The sequence below is a fragment of the Manis pentadactyla genome, chromosome X, assembly GCF_030020395.1.
Source record: "Manis pentadactyla isolate mManPen7 chromosome X, mManPen7.hap1, whole genome shotgun sequence".
NCBI classification, from domain to species: Eukaryota; Metazoa; Chordata; class Mammalia; order Pholidota; family Manidae; genus Manis; species Manis pentadactyla.
Window position 1 is genome coordinate 144865721 of NC_080038.1, and position 20294 is coordinate 144886014.

Sequence of the window (20294 nt, forward strand, 5' to 3'; positions counted from 1 at the left end):
AAAACCACATGGAGATACTACGTGTCATACCTGTTAAGACAGCTATTATTGAAAAAGATGAGATAACAAGTGTTGGTGAGGATGTGGAGGAAAGGCCACTGTGCACTGTTGGTGGGAATGGAAATCAGTGCAGCCGCTATGGAAATAGGATATAGAGGGTCCTCATAAAAATTAAAAATAGAACTACCATAGAATCCAGCCAGCCCACATTGGGGCATATTTATCCGAAGATATTAAAATCAGGATCTCAAAGAGTTCTCTGTACCTCCATGCTCCCTGCAGCATACAGCAAAGGCATGAGGACAACCTAAATGTCCATTAACAGATGCATGGATAAGAGAAAGTGTATACACGCAATAGAACATGGAATAACAAATTCAGCCTTAAAAAGAAGGAAATCCTGACATTTGCACCAATATTAATGAACCTGGAGGACATTACAGTAACGGAAGTAAACCTTTTTTTATTTATAGGTGGAATTTATATATTATAGTCAATGAGTTGAAAATAGCCAAACTCATAGAAGCAGAGAACTTAACAGTGGTTGCCAGGAGCTAGGTGGGTAGGGAGGGAATGGGGAGGTAAGTCCTAGAGATCTGTTTTACAGCAAATAATCTTTAGTAGCCTTTTCAAAAAAGGTCAGGGTCCCCTCAAAATATGACATTGAGATTCCAAGGCTTAATCCCTGTCCAGGATTTGGCCTACTTGGATTCCTATGCAAAAACAGATGAGAAGCAAGAGGTGTAGGGACCAAGGGCAGGTTGCCTCCAAATTTGCTACTTTGGCATATTGATTATTTTGAATTAGAACAAGTGGAGAAACGCAGAAGCTAGAGGGATTCTCAGCCCCCACTCTGTCTCCCTCACCTTGAAACCAGGAAATAAATCTCCAATGTGAAATGTACCCTCCCTTTTTCTGGAGGTAAAAACGCTGCATAAACAAATTTTGTTACTTTTTTACTAATTTACTACCCCAGTCCCAATGCTGTTTAAATTCCTTAACTAATTAAAGGTCCCCAACCGAAATTTTCTTTGATTTGTCTGTTCCTTGCACACGTCTGTTTTTTTGTCTGTATAAAAGCTGCATGTCTTGGTCATTTATTTAGGTCTCAATTATATCATTGGGCCTCTGTATGTCTGTAATTAAACTTTGGGTTTTTTTCACCTGTTAATCTGTCTCGTTTCAATTTTTTCAACCAGCTAGAAAATCTTTGAGGGGTAGAGGAAATTTCTTCTTCCCCAACAGAGGCAATCCAGGCAATCCCTTATTTGGGGGTGAAAGATACAGATGGAATACAGATGGGAAGGAGGCTTTTTTCAGCTCTGCATGCACATGTGCACACACGTGAGCACATGTGTATGCACACACACACCCTTCTCAATTACTGTCCTCATTTCACTGAGCTTTGCAGCATCCTGGCTCCCTTGTCACCCTACCCTTTGCTGCTCAACCATTTGCTGCTCCATAGTGGTTTTTATTCTATCACAATAATAAGTTAAAGTTTTCTTACTGTCATGCTCCCTAACTGGTCTCTCTGCCTTCACCCTTTGCTCTTATAGTACATGCTCTATACTATAGCCTTGTAGTGTCTCATCTCATACAGAGTAAAAGCCAAAGTCCTTCCCATGGTTTACAGGGTCTTACATGATCTTCTTGTCTTCTGTTCCTCACTGGCTGGTTTCCTACTCTGCCCTCTCTTACTCACTCTGTTTCATCACGTGGGCTTCCTTACCTCTCGTTCAACATTCCAGGCCCTTATATCGTGGCCTTTGTACCCACTATGCTCTCATACCTCTTTCAAGTCTTTAATTATTATCTTGCAAATGAGGCCTACCCTGACCTCCACTCAGCTTGCTATCTACATTATGGCTAATAAACCTTACCATATTCTTTCTTTTCCCATAGCACCTAACATATAACATACCATAGAATTTATTTTTTCTATTTATCATCAATTTTTTTCTCTTTCTACTATCAGGTTATAGATTTTCTCTTTGATGTGTGCTGGAGCCTAGCACAGTATCTAGCACATTGTAGGTGTTCAATACATATCTGCTGAATGAATTAATGACTGAGTTTTCTCTCCTAAAACCATGTATTTCTACAGGGACTTGCAGAGAGGTGGTATAGGCTAGGCAAGACAGGGTTCAGGTATTCCTAGGGTTACAGGCAAAATGGCATCTTAATATGATTCCTTAATAGCATAATATCTCCACCCATCCTCTTCAATGGGTATATAAAAGCTCTTTCCTAGAATTTCAGAGCTGGAAGAGCCTTATAGCAAACATCCAGTTTTATCCCCTTATATATTTTACATATGATAAAACAGAAGGGAAATACAAATCTGGCTAGAAGATCTTTAAAAGAAAAAAGAAAAAAATCAGGAGGATTTTCATTTTCCAACTTCAAAACACCATAAAACTACAGTAATCAATATGGTGTGGGTTTGGTCTAAAGATAACAATATAGACTGAGCAAAAAGAATAGAAATCCAGAAATAAACCTTCACATTTATGGCTAATAGATTTTGACAAAGGTGCCAAGGCAATTCAGGGGAGAAAGGATACATTTTTCAGTAAATGGTGCTGGGAGAATTCTATTGTCTACATTCCAAAAAAAAGAAAGAAAGAAAGAACATAGACCCTTACCTCACATCATCACATCATAAGCAAAAATCAATTCCAGTGGATAATAGGCCAAAATTTTAAGAGCTAAAACTTCTAAAAGAAATCAAAGGAGAAAAATCTTTGCCACCTTGAATCAAGCACCAAAAGCATGAAGCACAAAATAATTTTTAAAATGATGAATGGGTCTTCATCAAAATTTTAATATTTTGCTCTTCAAAAGACACCACTAATAAAATGAAAAAACAGCCATAAACAGAGTGACTGTATCTTTGAATCATATATTGATAAAAAAAAACTTCTATCAAGAATATATAAATAACTCTCATAACTCAAAAATGAGAAGAAAAATGGTCCAAATTGAAAATGAACAAAATATTTAAATAGACACTTAATAAAAAGCTATTTTGTTGTTAATGAGGACATGAAAAGATACTCAACATCGCTAGTCATTAGGGAAATGCAAATTAAAACCACACTGAAATACTACTGTATGCATACAAGAATAACAAAAATCGAAAAGACCACAATATCAAGTGTTGGCAAGAATGTGGAGAAAACAGAACCTTATAAATCACTGATAGAAATGTGTAATTCTAAAGCACACTTTGGAAAACAGTTTGACAGTTTCTTAAAAAGTTAAATATATGCTTCCTACAAAAGCCTCTGTTTCTACTCTAATTCTCCATTACCCAAGAGAAATGAAAACAGATGTCCACAGAAAGACCTTTTCCTAGCAGAATTATTTATGATAGTCAAGATAGAAATCTAAACATCCATCAAATGATAAACAAAATGTGGCATATCCACACAATGGAATATTAGGTGCCAATAAAAAAGAATACATGCAATGACATGGATGAATCTCAAATGTATTATGCTAGATAGAAGTAGTCAGGCACAAAAGGTCATATTGTGTGATTCCATTCATATGACAGGTCCAGGAAAGGCAAATCTATAGAGACATGAAGTCTCTATAGAGTCTCTAAGTTATGCGCTTTTAGTTGGGAATTCACCCAATGCACTATCCCAACAAAAAAATACTTCCAACTCAGTAGCTATTCCATCCATATCCTCAGAACCCATATTATGCCTTTAGCCCAGAGAAAGTGATCCTTCTTTAAAATGAAGCTCTGGCCTGGCATATATTTATAATACCTCTCACTTCAATAAGCTGTTTTCCCATTTCTTTATCCTTCTACTACTGCAAAGTCTAGAACACATTCCTTACCCAGACTTCTGTGGACCTGTACATATAACATTTGTATACCTTAAAATATGCATTGCCATACCTCAATTAAGGAGTTTAAAAAATTACAAAATTAATATGAATGAAAATGAATCACCTAGTTCTTAACTCCCCACAGAAAACATCAAATTATTTCTAGATTTTTACATATAGAATACCAATATTTTTAAATGGAGGCATAAAAATAGGGGGAAAAAAACTCTAGTGAAAAAAGGTTCCTGAACTAACTGGGTCCTAAAGGTCAGAGATCTAAATTTTATTGAGTATATGCACTCATTGTTCCGTGAGACTGTCCACACATCAAGAGTACTGCCGGAAGGAGCAGTTTGAACTTTGTAGGGGCAAGGATCTCTGAAGTTCAATGTGAGTCCCACCGTAGGCAATATGTCTCCTAGGCCTTTTGAAAGTGGAACGATCTTCTCTGCATTCTAAAGACTGTTCTTCATAAAAACTAAAGGATGGAAAACACTATTTCAGGAATGGTTGAGGTGCCAGGCAGGCTACTGATAGAATCATGCAATGAAGCACAGGATCTAGGATTTATGGTGATAAAGGAAAGACAGCAAATCTTTAATCAACATTATCCAAGGGCCTGCGAGTGTACTGAAGTCAAACACCCAAATCAAGCAGCACATTGGTTGCAAGAATCACAGTTGCCTGTAGGCTTCCCATTAAATCCGCAAGCTACAGGCAGAAGGCTTCTGTACACTGGCAGACCCTTGGGTTCTCTAATTGGAAGGCCACTACCCTGCCACTACCCTATCACTGCATCTAGCCTTTATAGGAAGTTGTGGGTAAAATTGTAACATTTCCAGAATATCTCCCCTGGCTTTAGTTCATTTGCATAGCCGCAGGGGTGGAGAGGGGTTCATCTCCATGTCAATGGGTAATTACCTGGGCAACCCAGGGCGAGGCTGAACCTGAGAGTTTAAAGGGAGGGTCTGGCTTGCTTGCTGGCTTCCTTCCGGAGCCCGGGAGAGAGATAGTGCTGGACTGCAGTTTGTAAGCAATAAACAAGTTGTAAATTTTATTTGTCCCTTTGACTGATTTCGGTTTGTAGAGGTATTTTGCCCCGGGATTTCCTTTCCCCGGACTTACAGAAGTATATCAAAGTTTTAACAATTACTTCATACATGGAGCTCCAGTATCATATTCTGGCATTTACACTTTTCCCACTCTATACCATCTGCAAATACTTGTGAATCACCAAACAAAGCTCTCATACTTCTGTGTCTTACATTGTTTTTTCTTTCCTGCCTGGCATTCCCCTTCCTTTGGTATGTGCCACAAATTTCCTTCAAGACCATATTCAATTATTACCTCTTCTAGGAGGCTTTGTACATGCTGGCCAGGAATAGTGGGTTGTCTACCTCACAGAAATCCCAGAGCACTCTGGACAAATACCTGAGTCCTTAGCACTGTTGAAATAACTTTCTAGGCCCAAGACGAAGCTTCTTTTACCCACAGTGCCAAGTCAACAAACTGAAACATAGACAACTGTCATGTCCCTATAACTGTTCTGCTTTACCAGAAACAGCATATTCAGTCAGCTAATTCCCAAACTCCAAGCCAACTTGGGGCCTTTTCACCCCAAACAAGGTTACCTATGTGGCCCCAGACAAGCAGATATTTTCCTTTGTTTTTCTTACTTCTTCTTTATTCTTTATCCTATAAAAGCTTCCTACCTTCTGCCCCATTTTCCAGGTTTCCAAAAGGAGGCTGTCTACTTCATGAAGTGGTGTCTTCACCTCCATCCAGAAGGAGGAACTGAGGCTCACAGAAGGGAAATGCCTTACTGTGGTTATACTGTTGATCAGGGCCAGAGTGGGGACTTATACAGAGAGAGATCCTAATTCCTACTCTAAAGTTCCTTTTGTTAGGCAGAAAAACAGACATGAGTGGGGTAGAAAGAGAATAAGGCCAGTAAAGCCCACTAAAAGGGACTCAAAGAGTTAACCAGATAAAACCAGAGAGCCAGAAAGGACTTACAGAGTTCATGAGTTCATGAGTTGACGCTCCAAAGGCCAGGAGTACCTTAGAACGCCCGGATATTCCCCAGATAAAGAAAAGCATCCCAGCACAGCCCCGCATCTTCGTTGTATCAGTTAGATCGTGCCATTGTAACATTTACTTTAGCCTGCTAAAAGGCCCAGCTTATTCTCTAACTTAGCCTATTGCTGTTTTTTCCTCTTCCTCCAGCCCCTAATCGAGTAACTTTGTAACCAGGGCAGGAGACAGACCTAGGAAGTGTAAATAAACCTATGTGGACAAAGAATACTGAAGTCCCAAATAAACACAGTCACCTAAATAACCCTATTCTTGAGACAAAAACTCCAAAGGAATTATGAATCACCCGTACACATCAAGCCTTATGCTGACCCCTCCCCCAAAAAGCCCTGTAAAACCCGACCCTAAATCCTTAAGCGCATCTCCTCTCTGCGGTTGCCCACCCTCGCCTTTCTTGGACTGTGTCGCTTTCCCTGTCCTACTTCGGATAAGTAGGGAGGGGCTACTGAGAGCTGATTTGGGCTTGCAAATTCCTGTCGCCTGGGTGACCCGGACAGAACTGCAGCTGTTACGATCATACTCTTTAGTAGCCTGCCTGAAAATCTCTTTTCTTTGCCTTTGGGAAGTTTCCAGAACATAATCTCACTCCGTCTAGTGCTCTGCGGAGCTCTCAAAACCTGGGGTGGTGGGGGCCTGGCTCCCACGCCATGCAGACCCAAGCAGACACTAGACGCCACATGACACTGGCCTTAGGAGTCGGCTGGGGTGATGCCCTATGCCGAGCGGCAGTTCCATGAGCTTCCCTTTCCTCCCTCGGTGTTTCCTTCCATTCTGATTTATTCAAGAAACCTGCCTTTGTCTACCTTGACTCTGGCTACCGCTCCTCCCTTGGAAGGTATTCAAAGAAAAAAAACTCTGACTCTGCTTCACTATTGTGTCTGTGCCCTTCAATTCTTTGTTGTTGCAGGGACAAGAACCAAGAACAAACGCAGCCCCTCCGTAACAATCCTCAGCATTTTCCACATTTTCCAAATCTTACTCCAGGAGCATCTAGGACTGATAGTGGGGTGAAAAGCAGGGCAAATTAAGTGTAAAACCAAACCACAAAAAAGCAAAGGGAAGTGAGGATTTATTTGATCTCCAGACTGGGAGGGGTCCCCATGTTTAATAGGAAAAGAGTCATTTGTTTTCATGACTTAAAGAGTAAAACCCATAAGCAAAACTTCAAGGCAGATTCACACAACTGGAAGTACAAATGCCCAACAACCATACAGCGACAACGATGATCAAGGTCACTAATAAATAAGCAAAGAATTCGAAGGGATAGCAGGATGCCACTTGTTCACCTGTTCTCATCAGGGGTGGTTGGTTTGGGCTTGGTTTGAAGATTTTAATTATTTGTACGCTTGTTTGCTTTATTTTTTCCACTGTCCAGATCAAGATATCAAATATGTATGTGCTTTATTTTTAATTTGACTCTCTGACGGTAGCAGGAGAATGGGGAAAGGGGTCAAAATAGAGAAGCTTTTGACAATTTGGTACTGAGAGGCCAGCCTAAGGGAGTAATGTGAAATACATAAAAACACTTTATTCACAAAGTTGTTCGTCATAGCATTATTTACAATACTGAAAATTTGGAAATAATCTAAATTCCTACTAATTGAAAGAAGGTCAAGTAAATTACGATAAAACTGCACAACAAAATGTATTAGTAACAGCATAAAGTATCTCTGCAAAAATCTATCACATACAATACTTAGTGAAGAAGTAAGAATAAAAAAATTCACGAGGAAGCATAGAGTATGATCACAGCAACGTAAAAATTTCACGCCCCAAAAAAGACAAGATATTAAGTGACTGCCTTGGGGTAAAAAAGACGGATGCGTTCTCTCAGCATTTACTACATTTCCGTCTTCCAGTTTTTCTATAATTAGCACATTAATTTTATGATCAGAAAAAAAATATGCTTTTCAAGTAAGGTGACCACAAGGTCCTTTAGTGATGTTCATTTCATCCCACCATATAGTCTAGGTTCACAAGCCCTCAGCCTCTGGAAGGTGGGGGCCTGGGAGCAGAGTGTGAAGGATGGTCATGAATGGATGACGACGGGGGTGGGGACAAGGAAGGTGAGTGGGGAGGCAGGAACTGGCAAGGGAGAGTCAGGGACCAGTACTCAAACTGGTCAGCCGAGGAAAGGGGACTTGTGGAGTCAGGGAAGACTCTGACTGCTCAGTGCAGGTCTGTGTGGACCTGATAGTAGGCACTGACGGTGTTCTCAAAGGGCAGGATCAAAGGGGATTTTCAGGAAGACACTCAACCCCCAACACTTTCACTATAACATACAGTATGCCCCTCTGTCTAGGGCTAGTATCTAAAATAGCTGGGTTCTTTGGAGCTAGAGGGAGGGAAACTTCTGGTGATCTGTAAATCCCCCTTGTGTTAGGATGAGCTTTTTAACGAACTCATTCTGCCTGGAGATCAGCTTCTTGCCTTTCAGAATAAAGGTAATTCTTTTATTTCAAGGTCCTGATCTCCAGTTGTAGCTGGCAAAATTCAAACAAATGTGAGAAGATCTCTTGGGAATACATTTCTCCTTCCCTTTCTCCAGACCAGTTCCCTGGTGAAGCCCTCTTCTATCTGGGCTCATGCCTCCAGATTGTATTGAAACCTGTAATTTTTAGATCACAGTACTTCACCATTGGCTTTTTGTGAAACTTCCATTATGCCTCATAGTCCAGTGAGTGATATGTCCAATATTTCCTGCTAGGATGTGAGCTCTTGGAGGTTAGGGGTTGATGGCACCACATGGAGTGCAGAGCATAATTTGCGACTGCCTGAGGACTTGTGTTATTACTTGCTTCTCACCCTTTGTAAGCTTTCTCAGGGCGCAAAATGAGCCACTCTTATCTCTTCTGTGCTCTCACTTCTGTTCATTAGAGTGAGGCTCGCTAAGGATGGTTCTTTGAGTCAGTTTCTACGTAATGAATAAGGAAATACACAGGTGGAATCCTCTAGAGAAAAAGCCATTACGAAAAGGACTGTGTGAAACAATCCTACCAATGCTTGGTTGATTTGATTACATTAAGTCCTATCAACTAACAATGTGGCTCAAAAGCCTTCCCTGCTTCCTGGCCATTTCAGAAGTCTACAGTGAATATTCAAGTACAAGCTATTTGCATATAAAGTAGGAAGAGGAGCCTTAACTGTAAATTTAGGGGATGGGGTCGTCTTGGCATCATGCATAATTTATCTTTCAAATAATTTGTCTTTGGAACATGCTAACTACAAAACCAAAACTGACTGAATCCTACAAAGAATAAAGGAAGTCATGAAGGAAGGTGTAAATATGACAGTAAGCCTCTCTTAACTGGTTTTAAAAAATGCCATTTTCTTCTTGATAATGCAACGAGGAGAAGTGAGTGTTCATTTTCTTTAATTTTCACTAAGTGTAGGACACTGTTACTGTGTAGCCCAGCACAAGAAGAAACTTTGTGCAATATATTCAATTTTCCAAAATCCTATTGTGTTGAAGTTCAGAGTTTCAGATCTGAATTTCTAATTGCAGCTTCTCATTTCCAACTCAGACTTATTATGCTTAAAATTGATACCCCCTCCATTCCCTTGTTAGAGGAAGTGGTAGGGTGTAGTGGGGGGAAAAGCTTACCTCAACCTTAGAGTGACTTGGGTTTTTGTATCAGCTCTGTCACTTATTAGTGGTGTGACTTCGGCTCTATTGAAACTTCAGTTTAGTAATTTTTTAAAAAGTGGGGATGTTAACACAAAAGCCTCTCCACATTCAATGGGAATATTAATACTTGGATTATCATCATTTTTCCTAACCCTTAGCACTTTATTAGTACATTATAACCCTTAGTACATTATCCTAGAGGACCTCTTTACTTACAGGAAGTACTCATAAAACATCCTGACCCCTACCAACTTGCAGTTGGGCACCAAGTACCACCAATTAGCATCTTGAACATATCGTAAATCCATATCCTTCTTCAAAACCTTATTTAGTGAATAAAGCAGTAGCTTGAAGTCAGACAGACCTGCATTTGCTTAATAAGTGCATCTTCTTGCATAAGTCATTTTTATTCTTTCAAGATTCACTTTCTGAATCTATTCAATAGGGATAATAAAACCTATATTGAATAGTTTTTGTGATGACAAGAGATGTTTTCCATAAAGTCTCTGGCTCATAGGTGTTCAATACATAGTAGTTGTTGTTATTATTGTTGTTAGAGTATTATAGCTCATACAAGGAGGCATCTCATCTTCATCCTTGCCTTCCTCCAATCAACCTTACATATTACTCCTAGAATCTTCTATCTAAAATGCAAATCTGTTTGTGTCATTCCCCTGCAATAAGCTATGGATCCAATAAAAATGGATCCCTATCATTTTTATGCCAACAGAACTCATAAGCATCCCTACTCCAGCCCAGGCCACTCCAGTGCACTTTACTCTGTAGTCCAATCACACTGAACTTCTTTTAGTTTGTTTCTGTATCATCACCATGTAGCCACCCCTGACTCCCTTGGACTTCATACCTGCTGTACTCTCTTCCTAGAACATTTCCTCCCTATCTTTTATTCTAACTTACATCTACACATCTTTAAAGTCTCAATTTAAAAGTGATGTCCTCTGGAATTCATTGTGGATATCCCCCATGGACTCTTCTGATCATAGCACTTATTCTACACTATCATCATGGTTTAATTGTTTTTCTCATTAGAATGTAAAACTTGTGAGGGCAGAGATCATATCTATTTTTTCTTACCACTTTATCCTTAGTACTCAGAATGCTATTTGAGTCTCATTAAGCCCTCAAGAAATTTATTTTGGAAGAATAAGCAAATGAAAGACAAGAATTTTCTGACAAATGTTGTTTATTCATGAACACCTGCCCTTGTGCATGCCTATTTCCTCTGCCTGGAATACCCTCCTATACCTCACCCTGCCCCTCATCTGTCTGATAGTTACCTACACTTTCTTCAAGATTCAAGATACAGGATAATGTCACCTACGTCTGCAAGTTTCTTCGATGTCTCCACATGATTTTGGGTGTTCCTTACCCTATAATTCTATCCCATTCTGCACCTTCCTCTAGTTAAGGGATTTTATATTATTATTGTGCAGCTATCTGTCCACAATGTCTGCTTTAACTGTTAGGTTATTATATATATAATACATATATATATATATATTATATATATAAGGTCATTAAGAGCATGAGCTGCATCTTATTTATCTCTGTAGCTCAGCACATATCCCAAAGCCTTAAACATAATAAGCACTCATAAATGTGTTGCATGAATGATTCAAGTTAATAAGATAAAATCTAGTTAAATTCAATCAGTAGTTATTCTTCCTACTTAAAGAATGAGTGTAACTTTTTTTAGCTGCATTATATATTATGCAACATTTATATAAATTAGGTATAAAGAATAATACAATGAACATATTTATCCATACCTTCATCAATAAATAAGATGTCATTAATAGAAATGAAGTTCCCTTCATATCCATGTGTGAAAAAAATGGAAAATACTTCATAAACATGCACATTATCTTGAGCTGGGCTCTACTAATCTTCTCTGTGTTGTTTCAGTTTTAGTATGTCGCTGCTGAAGCAACCAGCAGGTAATGAGCTTTGGTCTGCATTTTTATGGTTGTCCTGAGGTCCCAAGATGAGGCGAGGCAAGGTTTCATTCTAAACTGTCCTAATTACATGGCTATGCAATTCTTGGTCAGATTTTTCTAAGAAGCTGTCCTTCTGTAGTTTTCCTGTGGAATGCAGATAAGATTTCTGAGGATCAAAATAATAATAGGAATGCTGTAAAATAACACTTCCTGAAAAATCCTAAGTGTCCTTCAGACCTTATGCAGTTTATGCTCTTCGTGTGTCGTCAAGACAGGCAAGAGCTACATTATTATCAGAACAAGAAAACAGATAATTTGTGTCTTACAAAAGGAACACTAGGTGAATAAATTGTGGGGGCATAGGCAGAGCAAAGATTTTATTTTCAGTTTTGAACCTAGACCTCCCTCCGAACCCCCCTTCCCTACTCTGTATGGGAACCAATGGCTTCATCATGCTGCTAAACCTCTGTACTCCCTCTATGTTGTACTTCAGAATAAACACAAGGCCATTCTGCATGGACTCGTAGCCTCTCAAACTCCACTTCTTTGTCCAGTTCAGACTAGAATGAAAGTCCAAGTGATTATCTTTTTCCCATTCACCTAACTCGATTTTTCTGGTTACGAACCCTTTGGTCTGCTTCATCTTTTGCCCACCTCAATCTGCATCCTCTCTTCTTCATGGTTCAACATTCCCCTCCTTTCCTCTCCTTTCTTCTCTCTTTTCTACCCCTCATCCAAAACTCAAACCTCCTTTATCCTCTCTTCCTTTTATTATTCAGTTTCTCTGCTATCCTGGTCTCCTTGTTCCTTCTCTATTCCTTCTCCTCTACTGTTCTCAGTTTCTGCGTGTTCACTTTCTCTCCTGGCCATCATTGTCTCTTTGCTCCAGCTTCTTTTCCCTTTTCTTACAGCCTTTTACCCATCCGGATCTCTTCCTCATCATTCCATCCCTCAACCACCTCCTTCCATACATTCTCTCCTGTTTATATCTGCTCCATTCTTTCCACGATTATGTACACTCTTATCTCATCTTCAAACTCTTCTCTTGTATGTACTTTATTACAGTTATGTCTCTCTTCTATCTCTTCCTCCACTTATGCTCTATTCTAAATTCTCCTTCATACATTACCATTATTCATGCTTCTATTCCTTCCATCCTTCCCACCTCCTTTTCAACATTTATCTCCCTGGCATAATGCTACTCACTGTGGCCAGTGGAGAGGAACATGGAAAATCATGCACCAGCTCTTAAAAGTTTCCTATCCTCCCTCAGAGGTGACACCTACTATTTCCACTCACTTTTGGTTGATCAGTGTAAGTCATTCGTCCACGCCTAACTTCAAGGCTCCATGGAAGTGTAATGCTAGCCCTGTGCCCAGGACGCAAACTGGAAATGCTGGAAGTAGCAGCACTGACTACCACGCTTGCCTTTCAAGATTCTGCACACTAATGGCTCCAATAATACATTCCTTACTTTTCCTTCTGGGTCTCCTTCATAAGTTCTTCTTTCTCAACTTCTGCCTTAATAATAGTGATGCTACGTGACTGGACCTTTGGCATGATTTCATCTCACTCTACATTTCTCACTCTCCTTTCCTAAAGTGATCACACCCATTCACATGGTTGTCCCAAACAGTGACAGTATCAAACTTTACATCTCTAGCTTGTATCTCTCCTGATCTTAAGACTTGGATATCCAACAGCTATTAGATATCTATCCCTGGATAATCTACGATCTTCTTAAGCTTCTCTTGTCCAAAATTAACCTTGCAGATTTATCCTCTTGAAATTTCTCCCAACTCTCATATGCTCTACCCAAGCTTGTAGCACCATCATTCGCCCATGTTACTTGGGTATCTACTACCTTGACTCTTTTTCCATACTGTCATTTGACACTGGCTGTTTTTACTGTCTATTTTCTTAGTATATTTCTCCTTCTCTGTATAATCCTTAAGATACACACACACACACTGTTCACACCTGTGCATACCGTTGTGAGTCTGTTTTTAAGTGATCTTGAATATGTATATGCCTGTTAGTCCACATGTGTTTCCGAGTATGCATGCATTCATAAATCATGAACATACATCACCATGTGTCTGAGAATATTCATATTTCCAACACTCTATTTGTATATGTCTACAATATGTATGTTTGTGAGTGTGCATACTACAAATGCACATATCTGTAACCTACATGTGCATTTCTAATCTTTAAACTTGACAGAATTTTCAATAGATAGCCTAAAACATGCTGCTTTCAACCCGTCCTACCACCAGTATACTTTAGATGTGAGGGCATCACTCTCTAACCTCATTGTGTAGAGGAGGGTTCCATTGTCCACCAGTCTGAGCAGCTTGTTAGGTGTGGTCATGTTATGGGCTACTGATTTCTTGCCATTGTGGAAGAAGGTGTCAGGGGTCCAGATCTTACTAGCCAGGAGATTGTTCAGTGGAAGGATCTTCATGGGGCCATCAAATTTTAGTCTTTCATCATGCCATGTCTGTCGAAAAAATACATCAATTGTGTATTCCTAGGGACAAAAAGAGAGAAAACAATGTTTGAATAGTGTCCATCAGTAGATGAATGGATAAAGAAGAGGTGGTACATATACACAATAGAATATTATTCAGCTATAAGAAGAAAACAAATCCTACCATTTGCAACAACATGGATGGAGCTAGAGGGTATTATGCTGAGTGAAATAAGCCAGGCAGAGAAAGACAAGTATCAAATAATTTCACTCATCTGTGGAGTAGAACAACAAAGCAAAAACTGAAGGAACAAAATAGCACCAGAATCACAGAACCCAAGAATGGACTAACACTTACCAAAGGGAAAGGGACAGAGGAGGATGGGTGGGAAGGAGGGATAAGGGGAATAAGGGGCATTACTATTAGCACACATAATGTTGGGGGGGGCACGGGGAAGGCAGGATAGCACAGAGAAGACAAGTAGTGATTCTACAGCATCTTGCTATGCCGATGGACAGTGACTGTAATGGGGTATGTGGTGGGGACTTGATAATGGGGGGAATCTAGTAACTACAATGTTGCAAATGAAAAGGAAGGAAGGAAGGAAGGAAGGGAGGGAGGGAGGGAGGGAGGGAGGGAGGGAGGGAGGGAGGGAGGATGAATCTTGGTCCACAGTAAAAAAAAAAAAAATCACTGCTCTGGATTCCCAAGGCTGAACTGTTAACCTTCACTGCTCACTCCAGCTTTAAGGACTCAAAAGACTCTGGCTCTGTGTTCCTGGTTTGAGTGACTTAGGAAGAGGACCCCTGTATTGTATGAGAGTGAGATGAGTTAGCTCTAAAGGTCCTTTCCAACACCGAAACACTAGAATTCACTTTCTTTGCAACACCGCAGCTCAGCAGAAATGTTTGTGAGGCCAGCTGTTTTTGTTCATGCATTCATTAATAAAAGTAGAGAATGAAATTTTAAAAAATATGTTAAAAGGATCATTCACCACAGCCAAGTGGGATTTATCCCTGGGATGCAAGGATAGTTCAACATACACAAATCAATAAGTGTGATATACTACATTAATAGAATGAAAGATAAAAATCATGTGATCATCACAATAGATGCAGAAAAAGCATCTGACAATATAAAGCACCCTTTCATAATAAAAGCCCTCAACAAATAGGGTATAGAAGGAATGTACCTCGGGATAATAAAGGCCATCTACAACAAACTCACAGCTAACATCATACTCAAGCTTTTCCTCAAACAACAGCAACAAGACAAGGATGTCCACTCTCACTACTTTTATTCAACATAGTCCTGGAAGCCACAGCCACAGCAGGCAAACAAAATAAAGAGATAAAAGGCATCAGATTGGTAAGGAAGCAGTAAAACTGTCACTTTTTCCAAATGACATGATATTATATACAGAAAACCCCGAAGAATCCACCAAAAACCTATTTGAACTAATAAATGAAGTCAGTAAAGCTGCATGATACAAAATCAATATATAGAAATCTGTTCTATAATTTAATAACAAACTAACGGAAAGAGAAATTAAGAAAACAATTCCATTTATAATTGCATCAAAAGGAATAAAATAGCTTAGGAATAAATCTAACCAAGGAGGTGAAAAACCTGTTCCCTGAAAACTATTAGACATTTATAAAAGAAACTGAAGACAACATAAATAAATGGAAAGATATGTCATGCTTATGAACTGGAAGAATACTGTTAATATGATCATACTACCCAAAGAAATGCACATATTCAATGCAAACACTATCAAAATACCAACAGCATTTTTTATAGAACTAGACCAAATAAAAAACAAATCCTAAAATTTTTTGGAGCTGCAAATGACCTCAAATAGCCAAAGCAATCTTGAGAAAGAACAAAGCTGAAGGTACCATGCTCCCTGATTTCAAACTATACTACACAGCCACAGTAATGAAAATGGTGTGGTACTGACACAATAACAGCCACACAGATAAATGGAACAGAATAGAGAGCCCAGAATAAATCCGTCTTATATATCAATTAATCTATGCCAAATGAGATAAGAATACAATGGAGAAATGACACTCTCTTCAATAAATGAGGCTGGGAAAACTAGACAGTTACATGCAAACAAATGAAACTGGATCACTGTCTTCATACCACACACAAAAATAAACTCATGATTGATTAAATTTAAATGTAAGACCTGAAACCATAAAACTCCCAAAAGAAAACATAGGCAGTAAACTTGGAATTGGCCTTAGCAATTTTGTTTTCTGTATATGCCTACCTAGGCAAAGGAAACAAAAGCAAAAACAAATAAATGGGACTACATCCAATTAAAAGGCTTCTGCACAACAAAGGAAACCATCAACAAAATGAAAAGGCAACCTACTGAATGACGAAGAACATATTTCAAATGACATATCTGATGAGGGGTTAATATTCAAAATATATAAAGAACTCCAACAACTCAACACCAAGAAAACCCACAAATAATCCAGTTTTAAAAATGGGCAGAGGACCTAACAGACACTTGTCCAAAGAAGACATCCAGATGGCCAAAAGGCACATGAAAAGATGCTCCACATCACTAATTTTCATGGAAATGCAAATTAAAACCACAATGAGTGATCACCTTACACTAGGTAGAATGGTTAGTATCAACAAGACAAGAAATAAGTGTTGGTGAGTATGTGCAGGAAAGGGAACCCTTGTGCACTGTTAGTGGAAATATAAACTGGTGCAGCCACTATGGATAACAGTATGGAAGTTCTTTAAAAATTTAAAAACAAAACTATCATACAACCCAGAAATTCCACTTCTGGGTATTTAGCTGAAGAAAACAAAAACACTAACTCAAAAAGACATATGCCCCTTACATTTACTGCAATAATATTTACACTAACCAAGATATCGAAGCAACCAAACTGTTCACCAACTGATGAATGGATAAAGAAGAGGTGATATATATACACAATGAGATATTATTGAACCATTAAAAAAAATGACATCTTGCCATTTGTGACATGAATAGACATACAGGGTATTATGGTAAGTGAAGTAAGTCAGACAGAGAAGGACAAATACTGTATGATCTTACTTATATGTGGAAGCTAAATATGAAAACAAAAGAACAAAAAAGAAATACACTCAATAAATTTTTAAGAAGGAGAAAGCCTTAAGAAAAAGGAAAACTGTAAGCTCATCTACCTCAAGAAATCAGAAGGAACACAGAGCACCCCAAGGAAACTGAAGAAAAAGGTAGTGCTTGTCGGTAGGGAAGGCAGGGCCCAGTGGGGGCACATGGGTGGCATGTGCATCAGCATCCCTCATCGGCCCTGTCCCCAGTCTCCTCCCACCTCGGACCTGGGGCTCCAGGGAGGCACTGCTTGCCAGCCCCTGGAGCCAGGGACAGCAGGGATCTGATAAGTTTCTCATCAAAATAAATAAATAAAAGATGATCTAGTCAGAATGAAAAAATCAGTGAATCAGAAAACAAAAAAGAAAAATAGAGATGTAATAATACAAAAAGAAAGGAATAATACACATTTTTGTTATGAATGGGTGAGTCTCATCATATATTTGCCACACTGGAAATGATAACGATACCCAGAGAAGTTACTGTACTGTTAAGCTTCTCTTTTCGTGCTTCTGTCATCCCTGTTTACCCATGAATTAGGCTTTGAAATAGTCTTATGAGTATTGTTTATGTGTCCTGTCTATTTTACATAAAAGTAGCCCAGGAGGTTCCTGGTCAGGGACTCCTATACAAAAACCCGCAGGCACGAATCCCTTTCTATGTTTCGTGAATGAATATGGTAGCCCATTAAATAAGAGGAAAATGACAGCCTCAGAGGCTCTCACAACAGACAAAGGCTCCTCTCCTTTCTGTGCCTGAGACTACCAGTGAGTGAGAGCTTGAAGTGGACATAGCCACTTTTTCCACTGCTAGTGGGGAAACAGGTGCAATAACTTCAAGCCCACTGCCATGAGGAAAGAGGTCCCTGTGATACTTTTTTTAAAAATTAACACCACCTTTTTTCCTGTATGGTCTTTGGATGCTCTGGTAAGTTAGCATGATTTTCATAAGCAGTTCTAAGACCAAAATATATGGCACCTAAACCTGTTATCAAGAATTACAATGTTTTTTATGGGTTCTCATTTCCCAAGCCTCTATTTCATTTTTCCTCATTATGTTATATTGTTAGTTGTCTTATTGTGTCGTCTACTTGCACCATTACCTGGCTGTCCACTGTACACCCTAGCAAGTTTCTTCGTTGACAAGTGACAGCTGACACTTGTTCCCTAGCAGGTGTCTAAGCAGTTTAAGAATCCCTGGGAAGCATGAGGTTGACCAAATCTAGAATTGGCATTTTAAGTTTCCTCGTTGTTCTCTACTCTAGTAACATTAATACTCTTTGTCCTCTTTATTTTCTTACTAGCTTTATCAATACATTCAGATAGATATTTGTTGAATACATAATTCAGGATTCTGTAAACTTCTGGCATACTCAAGGACCACGGCAGAACCTGGGGCTTTAGGATGAGAGCTAGAATAGCAGCTTTGTCGGAAGGTGGTTTGGACCAGAAAAGCATCCAAACTTTTCTCAGTTGTTACCTTCCTTTGTTTTTCTTCCAGCTTTACTGAGGGATGACTGACAAGTAAAAATTGTAAATATGTAAGTTGCATTATAAGATTTTTCAAGGTATACAATGTGATAACTTAATATACATATACATTGTGAAATGATTACCACAATCAAGTTAATGCATCTCTTACCTCACATAGTCCCCTTCCTTCGTGTTGAGAACACTTAAAATCTACTCAGAAAATATCAATTTTCACTTTACTACCTTCCTTTCCAATCACTGATCACATGCATAACATGCCATTCTGAAACCAGTATCCCACTCTCTCTGCATTCTAATCCAAAGGATCCTGGGAGGCCAGGGAAGACTTCCACTTGCCAAGAGCCATTGCTCGTTGGTAAGGAGTAGACTGAATAGTCTGAAAGAGAAGTGGCAATGAAACTGCATTTTCACTAAATCTCTTGCAGCTTTCCTCTCATTTTGCCACCTCCATCATCTTTCCACGCATTGATTCTGAAAATGGTCTGAACTCCTAAAAATATAATATCAAGGACGGTCATGTGGCCTCAGTCCATTCGAACTGGAATTAGATCCGTGTTCTGCTCCTCTCCTGGGAGACCACAGACACAGGGCTGGTATTACTGCTGAGGAGCTATGTACCATAGGAATATCAAACTCCATTAATTGCAAATGGTTGACACAAGCCTTTCATTCACGATCCTATAAAATTCCCACTGTAACCAGCTTCCAACTTATGTCTTGTATTCTACATTGTTTCCTTCTCTGACTTTTCCCTTGGAAACATCTACCACTGGTCAGCTTTCATCTTTGCCCAATTCCCCATTGTCACAGATCCTTATTTTCATAGAGGGAGAAGCCAACAGAACTAGTAGCCCAAAGCTTAGAGTCATCAATCACAGACTCACTAGTGTCTCCTCAACAGTGTTTCTTGAAGAAAGCTACTTTGACCCTTTATCTTCAGGGCATGCTACTTATGTTTCATATCATCTCACCACTTACAAAGTCCTGAGATAGAAATGTACCTGACATGTCTTTTGCCTTTGAAGAACTTTCAGTCAAGTAAAGGAACATAGTCATAATTTCCTCAAATCTAATTTGTTCCATCTCATTAATTCTTGCATTTAACAAATAGTCGAGAGCCTACCAAGAGCCAAACACTGAGTTAGGCATTGGTGGTACTGAGATTGAAAAAACAGACATGGCCCTTCATGGAGCTTTCTGTCAAACTCAGGATCTATGTCTGCAGGGGTCAGTGTTTGATGAAGGACTGCAATGACTGCAAAGGGTTATGGGCTGTGCTGGTTCAGTGCTCAAACCAGCACTATAATTTCCCCCCTTTGTAAAGAAAAGTCTGTCTCTACTTCCTTGGGAAAGTATTCTGGTCAAAAACTCCCTATTCGGCTGGAAATGAGTCAAGAACCCAGCCAGCCCTCATCTTCATCAACTTTTCTAAGCAGTCTATGGTCTCAGAAGAGACTGGGTTCTTGCTTCAACTAGTTGGTAATGTCAGAAGACTGATGTTTTACCAGTCATCTCTGACCCTGGGTCAGTTGCCACAGTCTAGTAAGTAGTACAGGAAGAAGTTTTTTAAAAAGACCAGAAATGTATTTCTCAGCCAGAGTGTTCATAGCTATTCTGCTTTATGACAGAATGGAAGTACAGGTGGAAATAACCTGAAATATATTTGAC

At 39.3% G+C, this 20294-nt stretch overlaps 1 protein-coding gene and 1 non-coding gene across 5 annotated transcripts in view; both read right to left on the reverse strand.

Moving 5' to 3' along the window:
- GABRA3 (gamma-aminobutyric acid type A receptor subunit alpha3) overlaps positions 1 to 20294 on the reverse strand; it is a 183503-nt gene that overhangs the window by 36495 nt on the left and 126714 nt on the right. For all 4 annotated transcript variants that reach the window (XM_036887263.2, XM_036887262.2, XM_057495284.1 and 1 more), the window contains one exon: positions 13839 to 14059. In XM_036887263.2, coding sequence (XP_036743158.1) covers positions 13839 to 14059 — 221 coding nt within the window. The remainder of the gene's footprint in view (positions 1 to 13838; positions 14060 to 20294) is intronic.
- LOC118913361 (U6 spliceosomal RNA) lies at positions 11420 to 11521 on the reverse strand. Its single transcript, XR_005025170.1, has one exon. It is a non-coding gene; the product is annotated as a U6 spliceosomal RNA (small nuclear RNA).